Genomic DNA, 22477 nt, shown 5'->3' with positions numbered 1-22477 from the left:
TGATTCCTAAAACCTTCTATGCAAGGTTCAAGTAAGAGGAATCGGGCACATAATCGGTGATTCGGATTCAAAGTGGCTAGATTGGCTAGACATTGTCCGATTATTCCCACTTTTTTGGATCCGCTAGAGAATTGGGGCTCTCTCTCTTGCTATCACTGGTTCCTGTCCGGCCTCTATAGTAAAGAACTTCCCCAGTCAGCCTGGGGTAGATGGCTTCCAGGCCTGCCTTTTACCCAAAAAATAATTTGAAAGAGGCTGTGGCGGGGAGTGATATTGTTCACTTTGTCCTCGATTTTCACTTCTCAAATCCCGCTGTTAGTTGTGATCCTAATAAGAGTGATGTTTGGCATGTCCAGGAAATTCGTTTTATCAACTCGTATAATGCATCTCATAAGATCATTGCAAAACTTCTTGCTAGGCGTCTAAAACCCATTCTGGACCCCTTTATAATAGAGCTTTTGTTCCTAGAAGGCACTGCACCATCACTAGACAATATACTTTTATCTCGCGCCTTTCTTCATTCATGGTTCAATATTCTGGTGGTTAAACTCCCAATGCAATTACGTCTTCCAAAAAATTTAACAGGCTGATAAAATCTTAACACATCTCATTCTTATTATTTATTCAAGATGAAAAAGTCACCTCATTCAAAACCTTCTTGGAGAAATCTATATCTCTCCCACTTCACACCCACTCGGAAAATTTTAGATAATACAGTCATAGATCAGGAAAATTTTCTTATCCATCCCATAAAAAAAAGGCAAATGTTGTTTCACAGCTTTGAAATTAGATGTCAAAAGCATATGATATGTCAAAAACCCCTTATTTTGCCCAAGCCAATGTCCGAGCCTAAATAGTGAATTTTGGGGTATCTGTCATTCAGGGCCCAAGACTGATTCAGTTCACAAGAAATGATCATGTTTCTATTCAAACAGGCCCACTTCTGAGCTCTCAAACCCAAAAGGCGAAGCCCATTGACTGGCGGCCTTATTTTTTTTGACAGTTTTCTGTCCGTGAGAGGCCCTGCGCTACACAGGAGCATGAAAAGAACAACCGCGCCCCTGCCTGGGTGATAGCATCACATTTTGAGACAAGGGAGTAAAAATAGTGATGTGATTCAACTATGAGGGTCTAACTCAATGTAAACAAAAAGAAATAAATAAGAAATGCAAATGCAAAGTCATAGCATGAGCCTCGCCATCTTTTCCTAATGTAGCTAAACCATGTAAAATGACAAAGCTTCATGTAACTATGGATGGAAACCTCATTCTTACAACATTGTTTACTTAGGTCCACCGAATTTGCCCATCATCTTTGCTATGACAGGAGCCACCTTAGGGTTTGACTGATGCTTTGCAAAATTAGCAGGGTTCTTCATCACTGCATAGTCCAACATAAGAGAGAAATGTAAGGAGAATGTAGCTAACGTAGCAATACCCCTAAGAAGGAATTCAACAAGAAAACACAACACAGGAAAAACATGAACTGCAATTATATTGGGTTGGAATACAGTCAAGAAGTCTAAATGAATTATACTGAAGAGGATACATAAAATCCCTTGATGACTACCAAAATAAACAAGTCCTTTCTTCGTTCCAGAAGCATTAAAAAAGAAATGCAATTAGTTAAATGGCTTGGAAAAGCAATGAGAAATAGTTCCTTCTTGCGTAGCACCCCCGGGGAAAAAAATCACCATAATCGTCCTTTTTTAAATAATATCATCATCTTCACCACTGTCATTGTCATACCATCATACCCACACATACACCTAAGGCAAGTCTATGCTCCATCTAAATCTGAAATACTCAAACTGAGCCAAATCTCACAAATTTCCCTCAAATTCTACCCAGCCCAAGTTGGCAGAAATCAGCATTCCCAAATGGTGAGGAGTTTATTACAATAACAAAGTTTATTGAAGAGAAGTTAAGGGTAGCTATCTCAACCACATTGTGCAGCCTAACAACATCGGGCCAAAGTCATCAGCCACGGAGTAAGCAGACCATGGTCTCCACTGGAAGGACACATTGGATCAACCCAAGTACATTGAAGACTTATTAATTTGCCCCATTCTACTCTCTGGTGCATTTATAGGCCTTCATCACATGTAACAGAAACATCTCAATCAACTTTCCCTCATCTTGTCACCATTTAGTGCTGACTCATCAATCCAAATTATATCCTTACAAGTCTCGCCACTGTCAAGGTACTCAGCTCGCCTATGCCCATTTTATGCATTTCCAGTTCCTTGACTGCCTAAATTATGCTCCTTAGATGGCTGGTCTAATAGCAGTCTCACAAACTTAACCTTATGGAAGGCACATAAACCTGGAAGAAAATTTGATCGCATAGTTTCCAACGAATACCTTTTGGGGCGAGATAGATATAGTAAACACATGATACGAGTTACACTCCATCAACTTCCACTAAAGCCAACACTATTTAATCTAGAATCTGATTTTTCTTGTTCTCTAATTATTAAGAGCTCAGGCTTCTTGCAGTGAGCAAGCAAAAAGACAAGCCAGGTACGTACATTTCTAATACAGAACAAGGAAGGCTGATGCAGATACGCACTAGTCGAGCAACTCATACCCATATGGATATCCAGACCTAGATGAACCGGATCCATATTTGATTATTTGATCTAGTATGATTTTAGTAGTTGATTTTATTTAGGAGAATAATATCTTTAGTTTATTTTATTCTATTTATTTTTGGGAAGTCGCATACGTAGGTTATACTAGAGTTGGTTTCCTAGTTTCCTTTTAGGATTTGTTTCCATGTCAGAGTCTTTTATTTTCCCATATATATGCTTGTAATTGATTGAGAAAGAGGGAGATTGAATGATGAATTGAGTTTGAATGCTTGGGAGCCTGAGGGTTGTGTGTGATTCTTCTTCCCCCACTTTTTGTGCGACTTCTCTCCCTCTCCCCTGCAACTCTGAGCATCTCAGAGATTTCTTCCCTTCCCCTATAGGCCCTCCATCAAAGGTACTCTAAAAAGTACCAAAGGAGGAGGAAGAGTTTGACTCAGTAACTCAGCCTTGTCACTGAGTTTACTCGGTCTTAACTCGGCTGGTGTTCAGCATTGAACCAGTTTTCTGTTCTAGTTCAACCCAACTGATTTGGTTCAATAAGCAAACCAATAGATGGGTGCACTAGTAGTTAAGAATTCTAGATTTTTTCTTCTTAGAGTTCTATTTTATCATCTTTTAAGAGTCGGTTTAGATAGGAGAGTTTAGTTAGTGCAGAACCTTTCAACTTGAGTTCTATTTAAACTTTCTTTGTGATTTTTCTCTTAAGAGAGTTTTGTCAGTGCAGAACCCTTCAACTTGAGTTCCATTTCAACTTTCATTGTGATTTTTTTCTTTATCTGAAAAGGTTGTTTCCGGATATCTCAATTGGTTAAATTCCATGCAAGTGTACCCTTCCGAGAAATGCTCGACAAAGTAATAAATATAATTTAGTTTATTAAACTAGCATTCACAATTTCAATACCACCACTGCTTACAAGCATTAATGGGGCCACAGTGTTACAAACGGTTTCAGAGCAGACCTCGACAGTGTGTGAGGCCACAGCGAGGATGCTATGCCGAAAGGGGGGAAGATTGTAACACCCAAGAAGACAACAAGTACCAGACCACCTGGGAGATCGGTGAAGTGTCCCCACCAAGAGCACAGCAAGTACTAGGGTCTAGGGGGTTTGAGCGATCAATGAGGATGTGCAAACTTTAGTCCCACATCGCCTAGGAGAAGTTGTTGGGCCCGTTAATAACCTCTAGTCTCCTTAACATGACACGACGCGTTTTAAAGCCTCGAGGTTCATAGACCAAAGAGGACAATATTGTGCCAAAGGTTAATAGGGCCAGGGCATTACACTTGCACTACTAATCCCAATTGTTATACACAACCCTAGCAGTCCTATTGCTCACACAATATATTATTGGCACTGTCTTGGCACTAGCTTGGATGGTAGACTTGCAATACACCACTGGGCACTAGCAAACTAGCTGACGCGATCCCAATTTTACCCCTTACAATTTGTATGCACTCTCGCCTTCAGCCAAAAGTGGTTGGGCCTACCAAGAGATACACACCCACTCTGCAAAAACACACAAACACGTCCAATCCAATACGCAATCCACACACAAGATTTATGTGGTTCGGCAAAATGCCTACGTACACGGAGCTATGCCCTCACTATGCGTCGTATTAAGCTCAATACACAACTCAAATTGATTGCATCTACAGTCCAAGATATACCTGCTTCAATCCTTTATAATACAATGACAAGGACAACCACCCCTACTAGTCACAGGTGCAACTGTGAGGGTGTTATATACTATCAATAAAGTTAAGGAGCTACAACTCCTTTGGCGTCCAATCCCCATTGGAACACCTGCAACAATAATATCAATTAATTGGCTTATAACAATGCCCAAAGTTATATGCACAAGTCCAAAATTCCCCCAAATTACAACACATGCATTGACTAAGGTATATCATCAAACACCTAGCCTATAGTCAATATATTCTCTAAATGGGAACTTGACAAAAGAGTTGGATTAATTTCAGAGTGTAATCCTACCACCACTTGATTGCCTGAGATTCGTAGTTGTCATCACAAGTATGCTCCCCACATCAACACACTCCACAATCACCTACACCTAATCTCCACCAAGACTTGGGGTTCTCAACCTTGGGATGCTTCACAAAATGCACTCCCACTTCTCACTTTGACAAATTTCCAAACACCTTGCGAGCACCCACTTTTAGTTCCCTTGCAATAAATTGTAATACCAAAATGTAAACCCCTCACACACTACATCATGTAGCTAGGCATACAACACTCTTCAAGCACTAGCCAATACAATTCCAGAATTTGACAAGGTTGGCGCTGGATTCGGGTTTAAAGAGAAGAAAGGAGAGGATGAAGGAAAAGGAGAGAGGTAGTTTCAGCCATTAAAAAATAAATAAATAAATAAATGGCTGATAGGGTTTCAGATTGGTAGGAGAAGAAGAAGAAGAAGAAGGGACGTGGTTTCAAAAAAAGGGAAAGGAAGAGAAAAAGAAGAAAGGAGATGGGAAAGGAAAAGAAAGCGGATCGTGGGCTGGAGAAGAAAGAGGGAAGGAAAATGGTGGGTTGCAGGTTTGACGGAATGGAGGTGAAGGTGGGCGCTGGATTTGGGTTTAAAGTGAAGAAAGGAGAGGATGAAGGAAAAGGAGGGAGATGGTTTCAGCCATGAAAAAAAAAAGAAACAGCTGCAGGGTTTGGAGAAGAAAAGGTACGCCAGCTGGGTGTTTCAGCCATGGGAAAGAAGAGGAAGAGAAGGGAATGGGAGTTAGAATAGGGTTTGGAAATCCTAATCTAAAGGTCTAGATTAGAGAGAAAAAATGAATAATAAAAAAACTATGTTAAACCAAAGATTAATCTAATTAAAGGTAATGAATCAAATTACAAAACACAAATGAACCAATTAAAACTAAAAAAAAAAAAAAAAAAGATTAAACTAAAATGCACTTAATCAAACCAAAATGAACCTATTAATTTAAATCAAACCAAATTAAATTGAATCTACTAATTTAAACCAAACCAAATATATTAACTAATAATAAGCCTAGACCAAAAAAAAAAATATATATATATATATATTAATCTAGCATATAATTTAATTAGGTAGTTAGTCTACTATTTACATAATTAAAACTAAGGAGAAAAAATTACCTAAGTCCCGCCTTTAATCAAGAAACAAGGGGAGATAACCTTTGTGTTTCAAGCCTCAAATCAAACCGAACCAGATAAGATCTCCTGGCTAAAGGAAGGATTATACACTAAAATATTTGTACTTTGAGGGATTTTTTGTTTAGGGAAAAGGAATTAGCAAAAACCTTAATGTGGTTATTCATCCTTCAAAATTTTCTCCTCCTTTTGGAAGAGGAGATTGACTATATTTATAGCCTTGGGCTTTGAGACAATACTCTCTTGCATAGTTGTCAAGGCGTCGCCTAGGCGACAGCCACCTTGTTGCACTGCATGTCACCTTGTGTTTCGGCACTTATTTATGCCAAATATCATTCAAGTAAATGTTTTTTCATTTACTTAAGATATTATTCATAAATAAACAAATACCCCCTATTTGAATCCAATAAAAATAGTTTAAAAATCAAATTCCAAGAGGATAAAAAGTCAACCACCCAGTCCAAGAACAAAAACTGGATTTTGGTTATAGGGACGATTTTCAACTTTTAAATACTAGGGTTTTTCTCAATTATGAAAATTTTATAAATTCTATCATGTTAAAACATTGCTAAAAACCAAAAGTCCGGTAAAAAAAAATTTTGTTTTGATATTCATAAAATTATTTTCATTCAGGCGATTTTAACAGTATTCGCGCACTTAAAAATAAGTTTGACTGAAGCATTACTTTGTCATTGCAACTCAGATTTAAGTAATCTTAGACTTGTTAGAAAGCTGGTTTTATATTATAACTAATAAAAAAGTCTCATGTAAAAATAAAATCATTTGACCAGTCAAACTTATTATAGAATAAGAGCATTTCTCTAAATGTTGATTTTTTATAACTTAATATGACTTAATGTTAATTTTTTATGATTTGATGTGGTTAAATGTTGATTTTTAATGACTTGATGTGGCTTAATCTTGATTTTTTATGATACAAGGTATATATAACTTACTAAATAATGTTAGAAAATAGGAAAAATAAAAAATAACACTTGTTCGCTTAGTTCGCCTTAAGGCGGGCGCCTTCTCGCCTAAGCGCTTAGACAACTCTCCACCGCCTTGGTTTGCCTTGGCGCCGTGACAACTATGCTCTCTTGTTTCTAATATGGGACTAAAAAACTAGAGAGAATTGTCCAACAAGGTTTGCTTTTAGACAAGGGAAACTGGGTGCCACATGGTACTCTTAAGTCATTGGAAATTGAATCTAATCCCGAATTTTGCGGTAAACTTCTTAAGGTCATATCTTTCAAACCGTCAGTCAAAATTTGACATGTAATATATCGTTGGAAACCTCGTGCCGAGCACTATTTAATGCTGTGAGACGCGAATGCGATCTGCGGCTAGGAACCCTGGCGAAAATACACGTAAAGCATTGACCCAAATCATGTAGTAAAAGGGGGAATTAGGGGCCGATTCGTATTGTTCTCGCACCAAAGCATAGTATTCAGCTCGAGGGAACAAACAATACTAATCCACAACATCAAAATCCATTTTTAAAATCATTTTTCATTATTAGTTCATAGGGACAAAATGATCATTTTACCCTAAGTTCAAAATTTCTCCAAGTACATAACATTTAATGTGTAATTCCTTATTGTCATCATCGTCGGGGGGGTGACAATTATTTGTCTACAAATTGTAGGTACCATGGACATTTACTCTCCTCTAACAATTCCGCTCCGTCCCGACGCGGGGATGGAAAAAGAAAAAGTATCAGATCACAAAAGTGTAGCGTGGTCATATGCTAGGGTTCGACCCTAAGATGATGGATATGTACCCCAATCCTCAAATGCCAAGATGGGGATACACAACATGAATAAATGGGAGTCACCACCTCAAAATAGTCTAGGACCCATGAATGTCTCCCCCAATAGGGACTATCAACACCAAATTGCAAAGAATCCCAAGGTTCGTAGTCCTGCACGAATGCTAATACAGACAATAAGCACCAACCCAAGGTTCAATCTTTCACAACTGCCAATACGGACTAACAGCATTAAACCGCAAAGAATCCCAAGGTTCATAGTTGTACACGATTGCCATGGCGGATTATTAGCACAACCCTTCCGAGAATCTCAAGGTTTATAGTCGTACACGACTGCCAAGACGGATAATCATGACCTCATTGCTGTAATTCTCATGTTGACAGTCACATGGCTAGAAACTCAAATTTTCAACATCACCCAGGTAAGTTCACTCCATACTTGAAGCCATAGTCCGCTCATTCCTCCATATCGGTGACAATTGACTGCATTTACTTTCACCTCTATGTGCATCCTTCGATCGTTACACAGGTCTCGGTCAAAGAGGGCCAATCTACAGACACCTAATTTTGTCATCCCCGGCAATGATGACAATAAAAAGAATTACACAATGAATGTTATGTACTTAGACAAATTTTGAACTTAGGGTAAAATGACCATTTTGCCCCTATGAACTAATAATGGAAAATGTTTTGAAAAATGGACTTTGATGTTGTGGATTAGTGTTTTTGTTTCCTTGAGCTGGACACTACGCTTTGGTGCGAGAACGATGCGAATCGACCCCCAAAACCCCCTTTTACTACATGATCTGGGTCCTTACTTTATGCGTATTTTTGCTAAGATTCTTAATCGAGACCGCATTCGTGTCTCATATTATTGGATAGTGCTCGGCACGAACTTTCTAATGACATATTACACGTCAAATTCCGACTAACGGTTTGAAATATATGACCTTCAAATATTAACCCCAAAATTCGGGATTATATTCCATTTCCAATGACCTAAGAGTGTGATGTGACACCCAACATCCCTTGTCTAAAAGCAAACCTTGTTAGATAATCCTATCTAATTTTTTCGTCCCACATTGAAAACAAGAGTATTGTCTCACATCTCAAGGCTATAAATATAGTCCATCCTCTCTTCCAAAAGGAGGAGAAAATTTTGGAGAAGGAATGGCCCTATTAAGGTTTTGGCTAATTCCCTCTCCCTAAACAAAAAATCCCTCAAAGTACAAATATTTTAGTGTATAATCCTTATTTAAACCGGGAGATCTTGTCTAATTCAGTTTCATTTAAGGCTTGAAGCACAAGGGTTATCCCCACTTGTTTCTTGATTAACGCCGGCATATAGGTAATTTTTTCTCCTTAGCTTTAATTATGTAAATAGTAAACTAACTACCTAATTAAATTGTATGCTAGATTATTTTCATTTTATTTTATTTTTTAGTCTAGGCTTTTTAGTTAATCTATTTGGTTTGGTTTAAATTGGTAGATTCAATTTAATTTGGTTTAGGTTCAATTTAAATTAATAGGTTCGTTTTGGTTTGATTAAGTCCAATTTAGTTTAATCTTTTGTTTTAGTTTTAATTGGTTCATTTGTGTTTTGTAATTTGATTAATTACCTTTGATTAGATTAATCTTTGGTTTAACATAGTTTTTTTATTATTGAGTTTTTCTCTCTAATCCAAACCTTTAAGTTGGGATTTCCAAACCCTAATCTAACTCCCATTTTCTTCTCTTCCTTTTCTTTCCCATGGTAGAAACACCCAGCCGTCGTACCCTTTCTTCTCCAAACCCTACAGCCTTTTTTTTTTTAATTTTTCATGGATTAAACCAACTCCCTCCTTTTCCTTCATCCTCTCCTTTCTTCACTTTAAACCCGAATCCAGCGCCCACCTTCACCTCTATTCCGACAAACCTGCAACCCACCATTTTCCTTCCCTCTTTCTTCTCCAGCCCACGAACCGCTTTCTTTTCCTTTCCCATCTTCTTTCTTTTCCTCTTCCTTTCCTTTTTGCTGAAACCACGCCCCTTCTTCTCCACCTCCTCCTCCTCCTCCTCCCGATCTGAAATCCAACCCACCTCTTTCTTTTCCCTTCTTTTTCCCATCTTCTCCTTCTTTTCTTTCCCTTGTTGCTGAACACCTAAACCTACAGCAACCGGAACCATCCTCTTCTCTATAACTAAATCTGAAACCTCCTTTCTCCACTTCCACCTGCCCTTCTCCATTTGTACTTGGTTTTTGGCTCAACAGCCTAGGCATGGCAGTTGATTGATGAAATGAATGAAAGAGATGTCGTGTCTTGGACAACCTTCATTTCAGGACTTGTCACTCATAGATTTTTGTACTGAAAGCTTGTTTTACTAATGGGATGATGACTACATAAATTCTTAGCACGCACAAGGAGGCCCAACTGAGCGAACCAATCTGTCATTTGACACTTGCCCAGAATCCTAGTACAAACCAACCTCATCCGTTGAATCATTAGTCTCTCCCCCTTTATTTGGGGAGACATTCATGGGTCCTAGACCTTTTCTAGGTAGCAACTGCCATTTATTCATAGTGTATCCCCCTCTGGGCATTTGAGGACCGAGGTACCTATCCATCATCTTAGGGTTGAACCCTAGCGTATGACCACGCTACACTTATCGTGATCCGATACTTATTCCTTTTCCATCCTTGTGTCGGGATGAAGCATCATTGATAGAGGAGAGTGAAGGTCCATAATACCTACACCAGGCACACACTAGTTCTCATTTGGCTAAAAACCCCATGAGCTGCAGCTGAACTCAATGGCTTCCATGGCCATTGGCTATCGCCTTGTATATTGATATGATGCCAAGACCATGTCCATGAGCCCTTGCCATCGAAGGCTATTTTGATGAACACCATGCCACGCCATAACCCCCATTTATGTTGCTTGTGACCAAGATTCATGCCATGCCATTCTTCTTCACATCCAAGGCCATGTGCCCATCTATGCCATGTAGAGGTGTCAATTCTGAACCCGCACTGGTAGGCCCAACCGAGTTCAACACGTTTATGGCCCGACCTAGATTGGGCTGATTAACAAACGCGTCGGGCTTGAGCCTGACACGTTTATAAACGGGTGTTCATGGTGCAAGTAACTAGCTCGTCGAGTGCCTGACCGAACTGATTGACCATATGCCCGACTCATTATAGCCCGACTCCCTTTATTAAAGAACCATAATCTCATATCATTCTCTTATTTACTAAAAATTTGCATCAACTTCTAATATGATGATTTTTTATATATAAAACTATCGTGATTTAATGTTCAAATGAAACATTTCTGGGCCTTCAACCCACTTAGGGAAAGACTTATAGGATAGGCACATTTAGAGCATGTTTGAGCCCTTTTAGACCTAAATAGGTCCGTAACCCGATTAAGGAAGCCCGATTAAAGTCTGACACCGAACTGCCCGATTATAAACCTTACCATGCCCCCCCAAAGTTAGGCCCGTTTACTTAAACGGTGTTCACGATGCAAGGTTTCCAAGTGGTAGAGCCCAACTAGGCTCAACCGAGACCCGCACGGCCCGACTAGTTGACACCCCTAATGCCATGTGTCGTGCACCCCAATCACTCATACACCTCACTAGCATCTCATACATGCATTGACAACCATGCATACATGATCATCACCATACCATACCAAGCACCATACATGAATACTTTATAATTATGATTACAATCATACATGTGCATCTACATATTTGCACCATCAACATGCATTCGCCAATACCATCATGAGCACTTCATCATCATCATCAACCCATGTGACCATGTACCATGACCTTCACATTGTCATCACCATATCATCAACATCATCCTGTCAGGCTGACTGGTTAGATGTTGGTCAAGGCTCAAGTGGGAAGCTCAGGTCATGCATCCTTTTCTTCTATCTTATTTCCTATACTCTATCTCAGCAATTTCAAGCAAGTATATTCAGTTTGTTTTAATTTAATTGCTACTGCTCCTGTGGTTTATCTGACGCTAGGGGTGTTCACAGATCAGGCCAAGCCGGGCTTGACCACTTGGAAACCTTGCACCGTGAACACCCGTTTAAATAAACAGGCCTAGCTTTAGAGGGCATGGTACGATTTATAATCGGGCCAATCAATGTCTAGCCATAATCAGACTACCTTAAACATGCCTTAACCTAGTTACAGAGTACAGACCTATTTAAGTCTAAACATGATCAAACAGGCTCTAAACATGCATACCCTATAATTCTTTTCTTAAGAGGGTTAAAGGCCAAGAAATGTTCTATTTAGACATTAAATCACTATAGTTTTATACAAAAAATCATCATAGAAGAAGGTGACACAAGTTTTCAATAAAGAAGAAAAATGATATGAGATTATGGTTGTTCTTTAATAAAGGGTGTCGGGCTCAGTCGGGCTACGACGAGCCAATTCAAGTCGGGCGTATAGCTGGTCGGTTCAATCAGGCGCCCGACGAGCTAGCTACTTGCACCGTGAACACCCGTTTATAAACATGTCGGGCTCGGTCAGGCCTACCGGTGAGGGCTCATAATTGACATCCCTATCTAACAGCATCTCATTGTTGATCATTAGGGCATAACAGGCCCAATCTAAAACTGATCTACTGCATTTCAATAATCCTATACTTTCCCTGATCAGAAGCATCTGTCCATCATTTCTAGCTGAAGCTTTGTTGATCTGTTCTGTTCTAAGGGAGTATATCAACCAGGTTTTGGTCCTGATCATTTCTAGCTGAAGCTTTGTTGATCTGTTCTGTTCTAAGGGAGTATATCAACCAGGTTTTGGTCCTGATCAGGTGTACTGACCTAGAGTTCTTGGAGTTCCTAATTTCTAGAAATCAAAGTTTCTACTTAAATGCAGTTCCTGTGGATCCCTATCCAGCCGTTGGATTACCTTCCAACTTTGGGGATTTAAACTACTGCTATGGACCTACACTCAACCAGGGCTTGAATAAGATCTGAGATCTTGATTTTGAATTCTGAAACCTTCCCTAATCCTGCGATCCTGCCTACTGACTTTGATTCTATATCCTTGCTGTAATGGTAATCCATCTCCTTTAACTTCTGTCATAAAGTAGGGATAAGCAAGACGATGCAAGTACTTGGCAGGGGTGCTGCAAACAAGATGAACATTAAGGCAATAACCCCAAAAGTATTGAAAGAGCAATGCATAGGAAACTAAAATGGGAAGAATGAGATCAGGGAAGAAAAGAGATAATACAGGATGGAATCCTCTTCAACTTTGTTTCTTAATGTTCCCTAGAAACGTTCAGTACAACATGACAAGAGATTAAGAATAGGAAGTAGAAGCCAAAGTTGAAACAAGACAAAATAAAACATCTTTTAAAAAGGAATACCTAATAGGGAATTAATGGGTCCTATTCCTGCCATGTGGAGGGTTGATTGGTCAATCTGGCTGTTGGATAGATGGGCACCCCTTGGTAAGGCAACCACAGGTTCCAAAACCCTAAATGTGGGTTCCTACGGGGCCACCAGAATGAATAAATCAATTAGAAGGATAGTGGCAATTTTTTAATTAAATGAAAGTTCAGAAGCCTACTGAGAAGAGTAAATAAGAGCAAGAGCAAAACAGTAATTTATTTTGAGGGAGGACCATTTGAGGAATTCAGAAGGACTGAATAAAGAAAATACAAGGTTTTTTTTAAGGAGAGCTTGTAAATAATAGACAATAAGGTCTTTATTTCATAGTCCAAAGAAGTCCCTTTCTTCAACCTCTCGACCTGCTATGCACAGCAGAGGAGAGTTACCTTAAGGTCGGGAGAACTCTCACATCCAACATCCAATCAAACCAGGATTTTTAGGAACAGATGTGCAAACCGCAACTTATTAAATTCAAACCATAAAAACCCAAGAAGAAAGTACTAAATTAAAAAATAAATTCCTGATATTGAATATAGTGATACAATTACTGGTAACAGTTGGGTCCCATGGAATCTCTCAGCAGGGAGTGTTTCACAGCTCCAAGACCTAGGGTTAGGGTCTCCCAATAGAGAGGAACTCCTACACAAAATCTGTGGAAGAAAGGGATGAGGGCGAGCAATATCAACCTTGTGATGTGTTAATACCGCTGGAATAGAGTTTTTTTTTTGGGTGGGGGGGGGGGGGTTTTGGGGGAAGAAGATTAATAGGGAGGAAGACAAACCTGGGAATAGAGTGATTGGAGAAGAGTTTCAACTACAAAGAGTGAGAGAAAGAGAAGAAGGAACAGCACACACCACAACCTGGGGGAAATAGGAAAAGAAAAAAAGACTCCTATATAAGAAACAAACACTAAAACAGAACCTTAACGTATCTCCTACCAACCCTTATTGGACCAAAAGTTTGGTTTAGGTCTGGTTAGCCTTGCTCTGTGTTTCCATATCGGGTCATGCCGGTCCAGCCAGGCACATGCAACCACATCACTTGGATTATTCACATGTCGAATATCATGGGCCATCTTAATCATATGGCTCAACATGAAGTAAATTTCTTATTTTTCCCTTGATATATTTTCAGCCATTAAACCAGTGGAAGCCTCCTGTGGCTATTCAGACCAAATAGGGGGGGGGACCATGTGGAAGGCCATGTTTTCCTTTGCAATTTGCATAGCTGTCAAGGCATAGCCTAGTTGCCCAGTTGCCTTGGTCTCCTAGGCGCCTGGTTGGTGTAGCCTTGCGTCCAAACCCCCCTCCAATGCCTTGGGTTGCCTAGACTCCATGACAACTATGTTCTTTGCCAAACTTAATCATGGCCAGTTCTGAAGAAATTTTCCCCCTGTTTTCATTAGCCATTACAATCTCCCCAAGATGGACATGTTTTGAGCTTAAGCCCAGTAGAGGGTGTACAGGCAACATGTCATGCAGTTCGGTCACCAACTTAGCCAAGACATGGCATGATAACAAATAGAAGTAGCCTAAAACACCGGTCTACAGATTCCTCTCTAGGGGTGCGAACCTAGAAAAGCCAGATCCACAAAAATACGTGTGCTTGTCAAATGGTGCAGAATCAAAACTACAGTGCATGCTTATGTACTCCTCATATGATTTCAAAACACAAGTAACTTCTTCTAGGTCTACCTTAAACCCGAATAGGAAGTACCAGTTCCATTACTCGACTATTTTTCTGGAAATGGCCATCTTCCTATACGTTGGAACAAGCGTGCCCCTTAAATAGCCATCTTCCGATATGTGAAAAAAAAAAAAAATGCATGATCATATGTTGCAAACACCAATGTGAACGAGATTCAGTTGTTATGCCATACCACCCTATCATTGCAACTCTTAGATACAAAGCTTAGGACTTGATTTTGGAGGATAGAGATGGATTGATGATGGATCTATACTTCTCAGTTCAATAGCTCTTCTAACCTATGACCTAACAGTTAAACTTTGTAAATCAAAGCCTCAATCTTACCCTAAGGAGCCTTGAAGAGGTTAAATTGTTGCTATGCGTTTAATCCAAAAAAGAAAAAAAATTGGCAATGTGATCAAAAGTTGTTCAGTTGCCCCATTAAAAAAAAAATAATAAATAAATAAAATAAAATAAAATAAAAAATATCAAAGATAATATCATCAACAGGAACTCATTCAGACAATCACAGAAGGTTCAAAATCCTGCTGCAGATTTGGCACCTAGAAAATTAGCATATCACTGACAAAAGGTAGGATAATTGAGTACCAAAAAGCAATAAAGCAATTGAGGGAAGCAAACTAATCAGATCAAAGCAACAGAAAATACCATCTTGAAGAGCAGCCATTACTTCTGGATCTTTGAAAGCCGCCATTAATTCAGGATCCTGTGGTTAAAGAAGATCAAAAAGTACAACAGTAAACTATCAATCAAACCTATCCCCCTCAATGAATGACAATATAAATTCCAGAAGAAAATCAGATACAAGAAGGCTGCTCTTCCCTTTTGGCCACATCCGCCCTCCTTATAGCCAAAATTAAAGGCTCTAGTCTTTCAAATTCCTCTTTTTTTTTTTTTTTTTGGTTACTTCATTATAAAATTACTTTTTTCAATAAAGTTTTCGATCTTCATTCCTGAGGAATGTGGAACTCCATTTGGACTGAAACTTGACGTGACTGTTGGGGCCTACTTATCGGCAAACTTTGGTCTCCACTTGACTTATCAACTGTCATTTTTAGAGGCTTGATACCGGCTGATATGGCATTAGGGTGATACAGAGGATCTGAGATGGCAAGCTGTTTCTAACCTGACAAACAGCTTAGAAACAAGGAGATTAACCTGGCAAACTTTGCAAAACAGGAGGAGATTAACTTCTTAAGCCAGTGCTTGTGGTTATCAACTTTAGCGACTAATGACTGGCTTCAAGGGTGGATTTGGCAGATGGAAACCGATACTCGATCAAGCAGACAAAAAGTCATTGGTTTCTTTACTTTGCTTTCTCTTTCAAAAGCACTGTCAGTCATCAGCAGCAATCTTCAGTCAGCCTGCTCCTAGCTTGTCTGGCTGACCTGGTCCCAGCACAGCCAAATAGCATAAGCCTTATAAAGCCAGACCTGGGCCCTCATCAACGCTGCATACGATGGGCTAGATTTGACCTGTGTTATTTTTTGCTTGGCGTGGCCCAGATCAGTCAACATATGCACGATAGATGTTGTATGTTGCATCATATATGGTCCATACTCCACGGTAATAACATGTTTTGGACTCTTGATATAACTTGAAAGTCGAAACCACGTGAATGTTGAGGAATACTCTGAAACTGACCTTTTTAGCTATTAATCTGGAACTATTGTTTACCACATCAATTTCTATTCTAGCATAACAAATCAGCAGCATAAATTAAAAAAAATTAAAAATAAAAAATAAAAATTTGAGACACTTACATTTAGAATTTTGCTCATATCAATGTTTCCAGGCATCCCACCAGGCATACTTCCAGGGAAACCTCCTGGCATCCCCCCTGGAAAGCCTCCTGGCATCCCTCCTGGCATCCCCCCTGGAAATCCTCCCGGCATCCCCCCTGGAAAGCCTCCCGGCATCCCTCCAGGGAAGCCTCCAGGCTTCCGACTTGAAGAAGACTGCTCTCCCCTTTTGGCCTTCTCGTATGCAGCCTACAAGAGAGTCCACAGCAATGAATCACTCATATAAAGTCGCTATAAGAGAATGACTTTCTTCAGAAAGGAACATAGTGCCAATTACCTGTGCTTCAGCCTTACGACGTTGCCTCTCACGCTCCGTCCTCTTCTCTTCCTTTTCTTTCCGTAAACGCTCATATTTTCTATGGTGCTCTTCAATCTTGTGTGCATTGGGTTCAACCTGTACACCAGTCAATGTCTAGTCAGATGCAACAACAAAATCTAGTGGGTGGGCACACAGCACCTGACAATGGAAAAGGAAAGACTACCTTTTTGAGTACTGTACTAATCTCCTCATCGAAATCCAACTTCGATGCTAAGTGAAGATCCTTGGCAGACTCTCCCCACTGACCAAGCATTGCTCTGGCAATGCCACGAGTCTTATATCCTTTTGCAGAATCGGGATTAATCTGGAAGGACAGTAACAGATCACTATATAAAATATATGGTCCAAAATCCTAATATATGATCATGAAACTCAAATAATAACCTTTGAGGATGAAATAACTCACAGTTGAAGGAAACAAGCTATTAACTATGCAAAACTGCGTGCACTTAATAATTGAAATCCTTCATACGGGTACATGGACATAGTAACCTAAAAGGAAATGTCTGCATCATGCATGATCTATATTTTACTGAATTAGAAGACACGCTTCTATTCATGTGCTGTGCATAAATTTGAATAAGAAAAAAAAAAAATATATATATATATATATATATATATAAATATATAAATAAACGGAATGTGAATGTAAATGAGAATATGCAAGTCTCCAAATTAACATTTCATTGTACTTGATAGATATTCTCATTCATTTGAATTAAGATCCAGGAGCAACACATGGATGTACAGGTTATGTGAAAGTGAATGTGCAAGCATCAAGATTAACACTACAGGATACAAATAATAATGCAAGCAACCACATTTACTTGAATTATCAATCGAGCCCAAGCTTTATCGAGAGATACGAGTTAAGCTACAAATAAACTAATGCCATCAGAAATAACCTCCAAAGCCGCATTGGCATCTCGAATTGCAGCATTAGGTTTTTTCATTTTGATAAAGACACTTGCTGCACAAACACCAACAAGAAGGGCAGGATCAATAAAAACTACATGATACATATAAACAAATAACCACGACTAAAGATCCAAACAAAAATAAATGAATAAACTTGACTGATAAAATCAAAGCTCGAATCAGGTCTTACCTCTGGTCGCATACATTATGGCAGATGATGGGTTTAGCAAAATCGCCTCAGTGAGATGTTCAATAGCTTCCTCGAGTTTACCTGACTGACCAAAAACTATAAGATTCCACAAAACCTATCATCATCATCAGCAGCAGCAGAATGCATAAATAACACGTACCCTCAGGAATTGCGTCCATTGCTAATGCCTTGGCCGCTTGAGAAGCATCACGGTTTTCATCCGTAACCTCAGTAGAGGGGTCACCCATCTGTAAGAGGGATAAAATTATCAATGGCTAGAACCTCTCTCTATAATGAAACACCTAATGTATTTGCAAAAGCAATAAACTAACTCCGAAATGAACTGACCTTCTGTGGAGGACCATCGTCAGGTTCTACAGTATCCCCTTCGAGTTCAAGGTCAGACTCGATTATATCACTCTCGTATCCATCGTCAGCGGGTTTAGAAGCTCCCTGCGAAGAGTCCTCTTCTTTGAGGTCCGCCATGTCCTCATCCTCATCACTATCTTCCATTGATCGGGGTTTCTAAAGTTTGCTCACAAATTAATTAGCAGATCTTTGAGAAAAATGCGAATTTAACCTAGCAACAATAAAGAAAGAAAGTAAGAGAATACCGAGCTTCGAGTTCGAGGTGACTCGCCAGGTTCGTAAGCTGAGGGGGGAAGCTTACAACCGAGACTGAAACAAAACCATTCCCAAAAGTAAGCGAAACGAGAAAAGGAAGCTGTAAATGGAAAAGGATTTTACATCGTTTTGCTCTGATTGATTTACCTCTCAAGGTAGTCTCTGAAGAAAGAGAGTGAAGGATCGTTGAGAATGGAAGGATTGGATTTGCATTGATCAACGAAGAGCTTAAGCTGCTTCACCTTCGCATCATCCATGGAGTAGTAGATTCAGCTTAAGGAAAACGAAGAAACGAGAATGTGCACCGGCTGCTAAAAGCTTGTTGGTAAGGTTTTTACTTCGTAACGTTCTTCGTTCCCTTAAATCGAAGTTGACGCCACGGAGAAACTCCGCTTGAACCCTTCGCTACTTCTAGTAGCTTCTAGAGTCCAAACAGATAGACTCGACGTCATAGCTATGGGTGTAAAATTTGGCCCGGTGGACCCGAGCCCAGACAAGGCCTGCGCTAGGATTTTCATGCCTGAGGGGCTGAGCCTGGCCCAGACTGTGTTAATTATGTTTAGGGCTTTAACCTTCAAGATTAATTTTTAAGAATGATTAATATTGATGCTTTTTTTTAAGTGCATATAAGGACTCAAATGGCAAGAAAAACAGGGCAGTTAGGGTTTATCAGGGCTAGCCTAGCTTTGGCAAAAATTAGAATCAATTAGGGCCAACCCGAGCCAGTCCAGCCCAACCTAATCAAGGTCAATTGGGTGGAGCTGGGTTAAGCTAAGCTTGACTGGATTGTGCTTGAATTGAGATATCTCAACACAATCTCAAGACCAAGTTGAGCTTGCGTTGAGCTAAGAGGACTCCGGGTTGGGCTTGGGTTTTGAAAAACCAGTCCAATCCAACCATATTTCACCAACAATCACAATAAAATTGAAAAACTAGGTCTTGACTCAAGCAAGTCCAGTAAAAAAAACATGAAACCTGACTAGGAGTTATGAAGACTTGTTTGGGTTTATGTTCAGACCAAGTCCAAGTCAATCCAAGTTTTCATTGACCAGTTTTTTTTTTCCATGAACCTATGTGCAACTCACCAAGTGGGTATTTTTACTGGACAATATACTAGTCATAGACTATAAGTTGTTCATTGTCTTCAATATTAGACCAAACTTATAGTCAACTACATTTACCCTATAATTTTTTGTTTGTTGTGTTCAATAACTCTAGGAATAATCACTTAGATTTCTTCATTAATAGATTGGCAAAAGATGAACTAATGAAGACATGTTGAAAACATTTGATATAGAATAATAGCTTTGATGTAGAAGTTGGAGATTGTTGAATATGTATGTCCATCAAACCCAATATAATATTTTGATTGATATTAATTCATCATGAGGTGTGATGGTTTGTGCCTCAAGTTAGACCTTTAAATCGTTTGCAATTAGAAACTCAACTAGGCTTTCAATTCATAAGGTTATTACATTGTATAATTTATTGTAAATGAGATTTGGAAATATAAGCGTGAGTACTCATGTGTGTCGTATATTTGTATAAAATTATCATCAACGGCAGATTGTATGTTGCATATTTGTATAAAATTATCATCAATGGTAATTTAGTCTTCGAACTTAAGATGTCCCTTTATTATTGCAAGTGAATGTTGAGCATTTTGTTGTACTAAAGGTTGATGGCAATAGTGACTAATAACTGGTGCGTTAGAATTAGGGGTATCAATCGGTTGGGCTTGGAAAACCTATGTCCTCGGACCATGACCTACCTATTTAAAGAATGAGTTGATCTCAGTCGGTGTCATGTTGGACTCATTCGGGTTCCGGGCTTTAATCAAGCTAATCAGGATATGATCAGGCCTTAAACAGGGTAATATACCAATAAAGCCTTAAACAGTCTATACATTTCTGATATTTAAGATACTTTAATTTATTTTGTTAAATTATCAACAGTTTTGAAAAGAACTACAATCAATTACAATCAATAATTGATAAAATTATCAATATATACCTTATTTTATCCAAAAAAAAAAAATTTAAATTCCTATGTAAGAGGTCAAGCTAAATGTGTCAGTTTGAGTCATAGTTATTAAATTTGGATTCGGGAATTATTCGGATGAAGAATTATTCGGATTAATGCTTTTCATTAATTCAACGATTCGGTCAAAATATCCGTAAAAAAAACAAAGATAATAAAATTCGAGTTCGGATTCGGATTTGGGAATTATTCGTTTACAAAAATAAAAAGCGGACAAAAAATTCAGATGTTATTTTTAATATTTGCAATACTTGTTTCATATTATCTATCAATTATCATATGTACATAACATACAAATGATATAAAAATTAAAATTTTAAAGATAAAAATATTATATTTAGCTCTCTTTTTTTTTTTTTCTAAATTCATTTCCTATTACTTAAATAATTGAATCAGAGAAAGAGAGATTGAGAGGGGGGACTGAGTACAAATTTAGCTAGATTCATGTCATCCACCATGCATGTTCACCTTAAAGACTAGAGAGAGAGTAACGATTGTAAGACTTAGTCAAACCAAAATAGGGTGAGAGATTTTTTTTTTTTTTGTAAGAAGTGAGAGATTATCTCAGGAAAGATAAGCTTTGTCGATTTCTATTAAAAAAAGAAGAAAAATAACATTAAGATAATAAATGCATAGTAACCACACTATTTTGTAAAGGCTTATTGACTTATTCAAGATAAAGTTTTTTTTTTTTAAGTTATAATTCGGATAAAATTCAGTTCGGTGAATTATTCGTGAATTTTAAAAAAGTATATAAAATTCGAGATTTTTTTTTTGATTCGGACTCGGACAGAATTATTCGTGTGGTGCCAACACCCAAGGGAAGAGGTTGTGGGATCGAACTCTGTCGTACACATTGCGTGAGTGAGTGAGTGTGTGTGTGTTTTCTTATTCATTTTATACCCACCCATAGGTTGCCTAGATGGTTAAGGCGAACTGGGGATTGTGTGGATTAGGCGCACGATCTCAGGTTCAATTCCCCATTTGTGCATCTGCGATTTATGTAAAGATCATGGCGATGGATTGTTGTGCTAGTCTCCTCGAGGATTAGTTGAGGTGCGCGTAAGCTGGCCTAGACACCTTTGATTAACAAAAAATAGAATTATTCACGAATAATTTGGAGAATTTAATAACTAGGGTCTGAGTCGGACTTGTAAATGGGCCGGGCCAAGCCATTCAAGAGGCCCATCAGGCTTTCCCCTTGCACTGTGTACTACCTATTTATAAATGGATCGGATTTAGGCCTAACATGTTTATTAATCGGACCGGTCTAAGTTGGACCATAAACAAGTCGGACTCGATTGGGCCTACCGGTGTGAGCTTGGAATTGACACCCCTAATTGGAATCACAATATTATTTTGTGAATGGAAGAAATTTCCAATAAGTAATTCACTTCCCTAATAGGGACAATATCAAGTGGGAGTTCGTTGAATATAGTTAGACGAAATTTCCAACTTGGTGGCATTTGTATAGAGTCCAGAATCTGAATATATTATAATATTTTATTGACGCATTAAGTCAATTCCTTGGTTAAGATTCTATGTCCACTAGTCCGTCAAAGTATATTGTTAAGTGGAAAAACTACAAAGGTAAATTCTTTAGCCAAATATGGAGGTTCTATATTACTGCTTGCTCAGGGTTCTGTGATGGGTAAGTTTGCCGATCACTTAAAGTTGCAATAATGGAATTGGTCAAATGGTAAAACAAAATATAAATAAAAAAATCAAAACTATCAAGAGGGTGCATGGCATACGATGGGTGCATCGTCATCTGACATAGAAAAGAAATAGATGGGAGGGTACATAACTGAATTTGCAGCTGAAATTTGATACTTGAGCTATCTTAATTATTCACTAGATATCCAACAATTGATTTTTGCCATATCACTCTTTCACATGGCAAAATAGTTGTGCACCCCACCTTATCAATTTTGTTCATGGGTTACCGATCACAAAAACTTTTAC

General features: G+C 38.7%; 1 protein-coding gene across 1 annotated transcript; it reads right to left on the bottom strand.

Annotated features, from left to right (window-relative positions):
* Nucleotides 1-1099: 1099 nt before the first annotated feature.
* LOC122081838 (FAM10 family protein At4g22670-like) lies at nt 1100-18848 on the bottom strand. Its single transcript, XM_042649186.1, has 11 exons — nt 18620-18848; nt 18463-18526; nt 18197-18373; nt 18009-18096; nt 17849-17929; nt 17646-17710; nt 16904-17044; nt 16699-16815; nt 16383-16610; nt 15268-15325; nt 1100-1380 (listed from the first exon to the last, which is right to left on the bottom strand). The coding sequence occupies exons 1-11, from the start codon at nt 18727-18729 to the stop codon at nt 1283-1285; spliced, it is 1227 nt and encodes a 408-aa protein (XP_042505120.1). The 5' UTR covers nt 18730-18848; the 3' UTR covers nt 1100-1282.
* Between the last annotated feature and the right edge of the window lie 3629 nt (nt 18849-22477).

Source organism: Macadamia integrifolia, chromosome 6 (assembly GCF_013358625.1).
Source record: "Macadamia integrifolia cultivar HAES 741 chromosome 6, SCU_Mint_v3, whole genome shotgun sequence".
NCBI lineage: Eukaryota > Viridiplantae > Streptophyta > Magnoliopsida > Proteales > Proteaceae > Macadamia > Macadamia integrifolia.
This window is presented reverse-complemented; position numbering and strand designations above follow the sequence as displayed.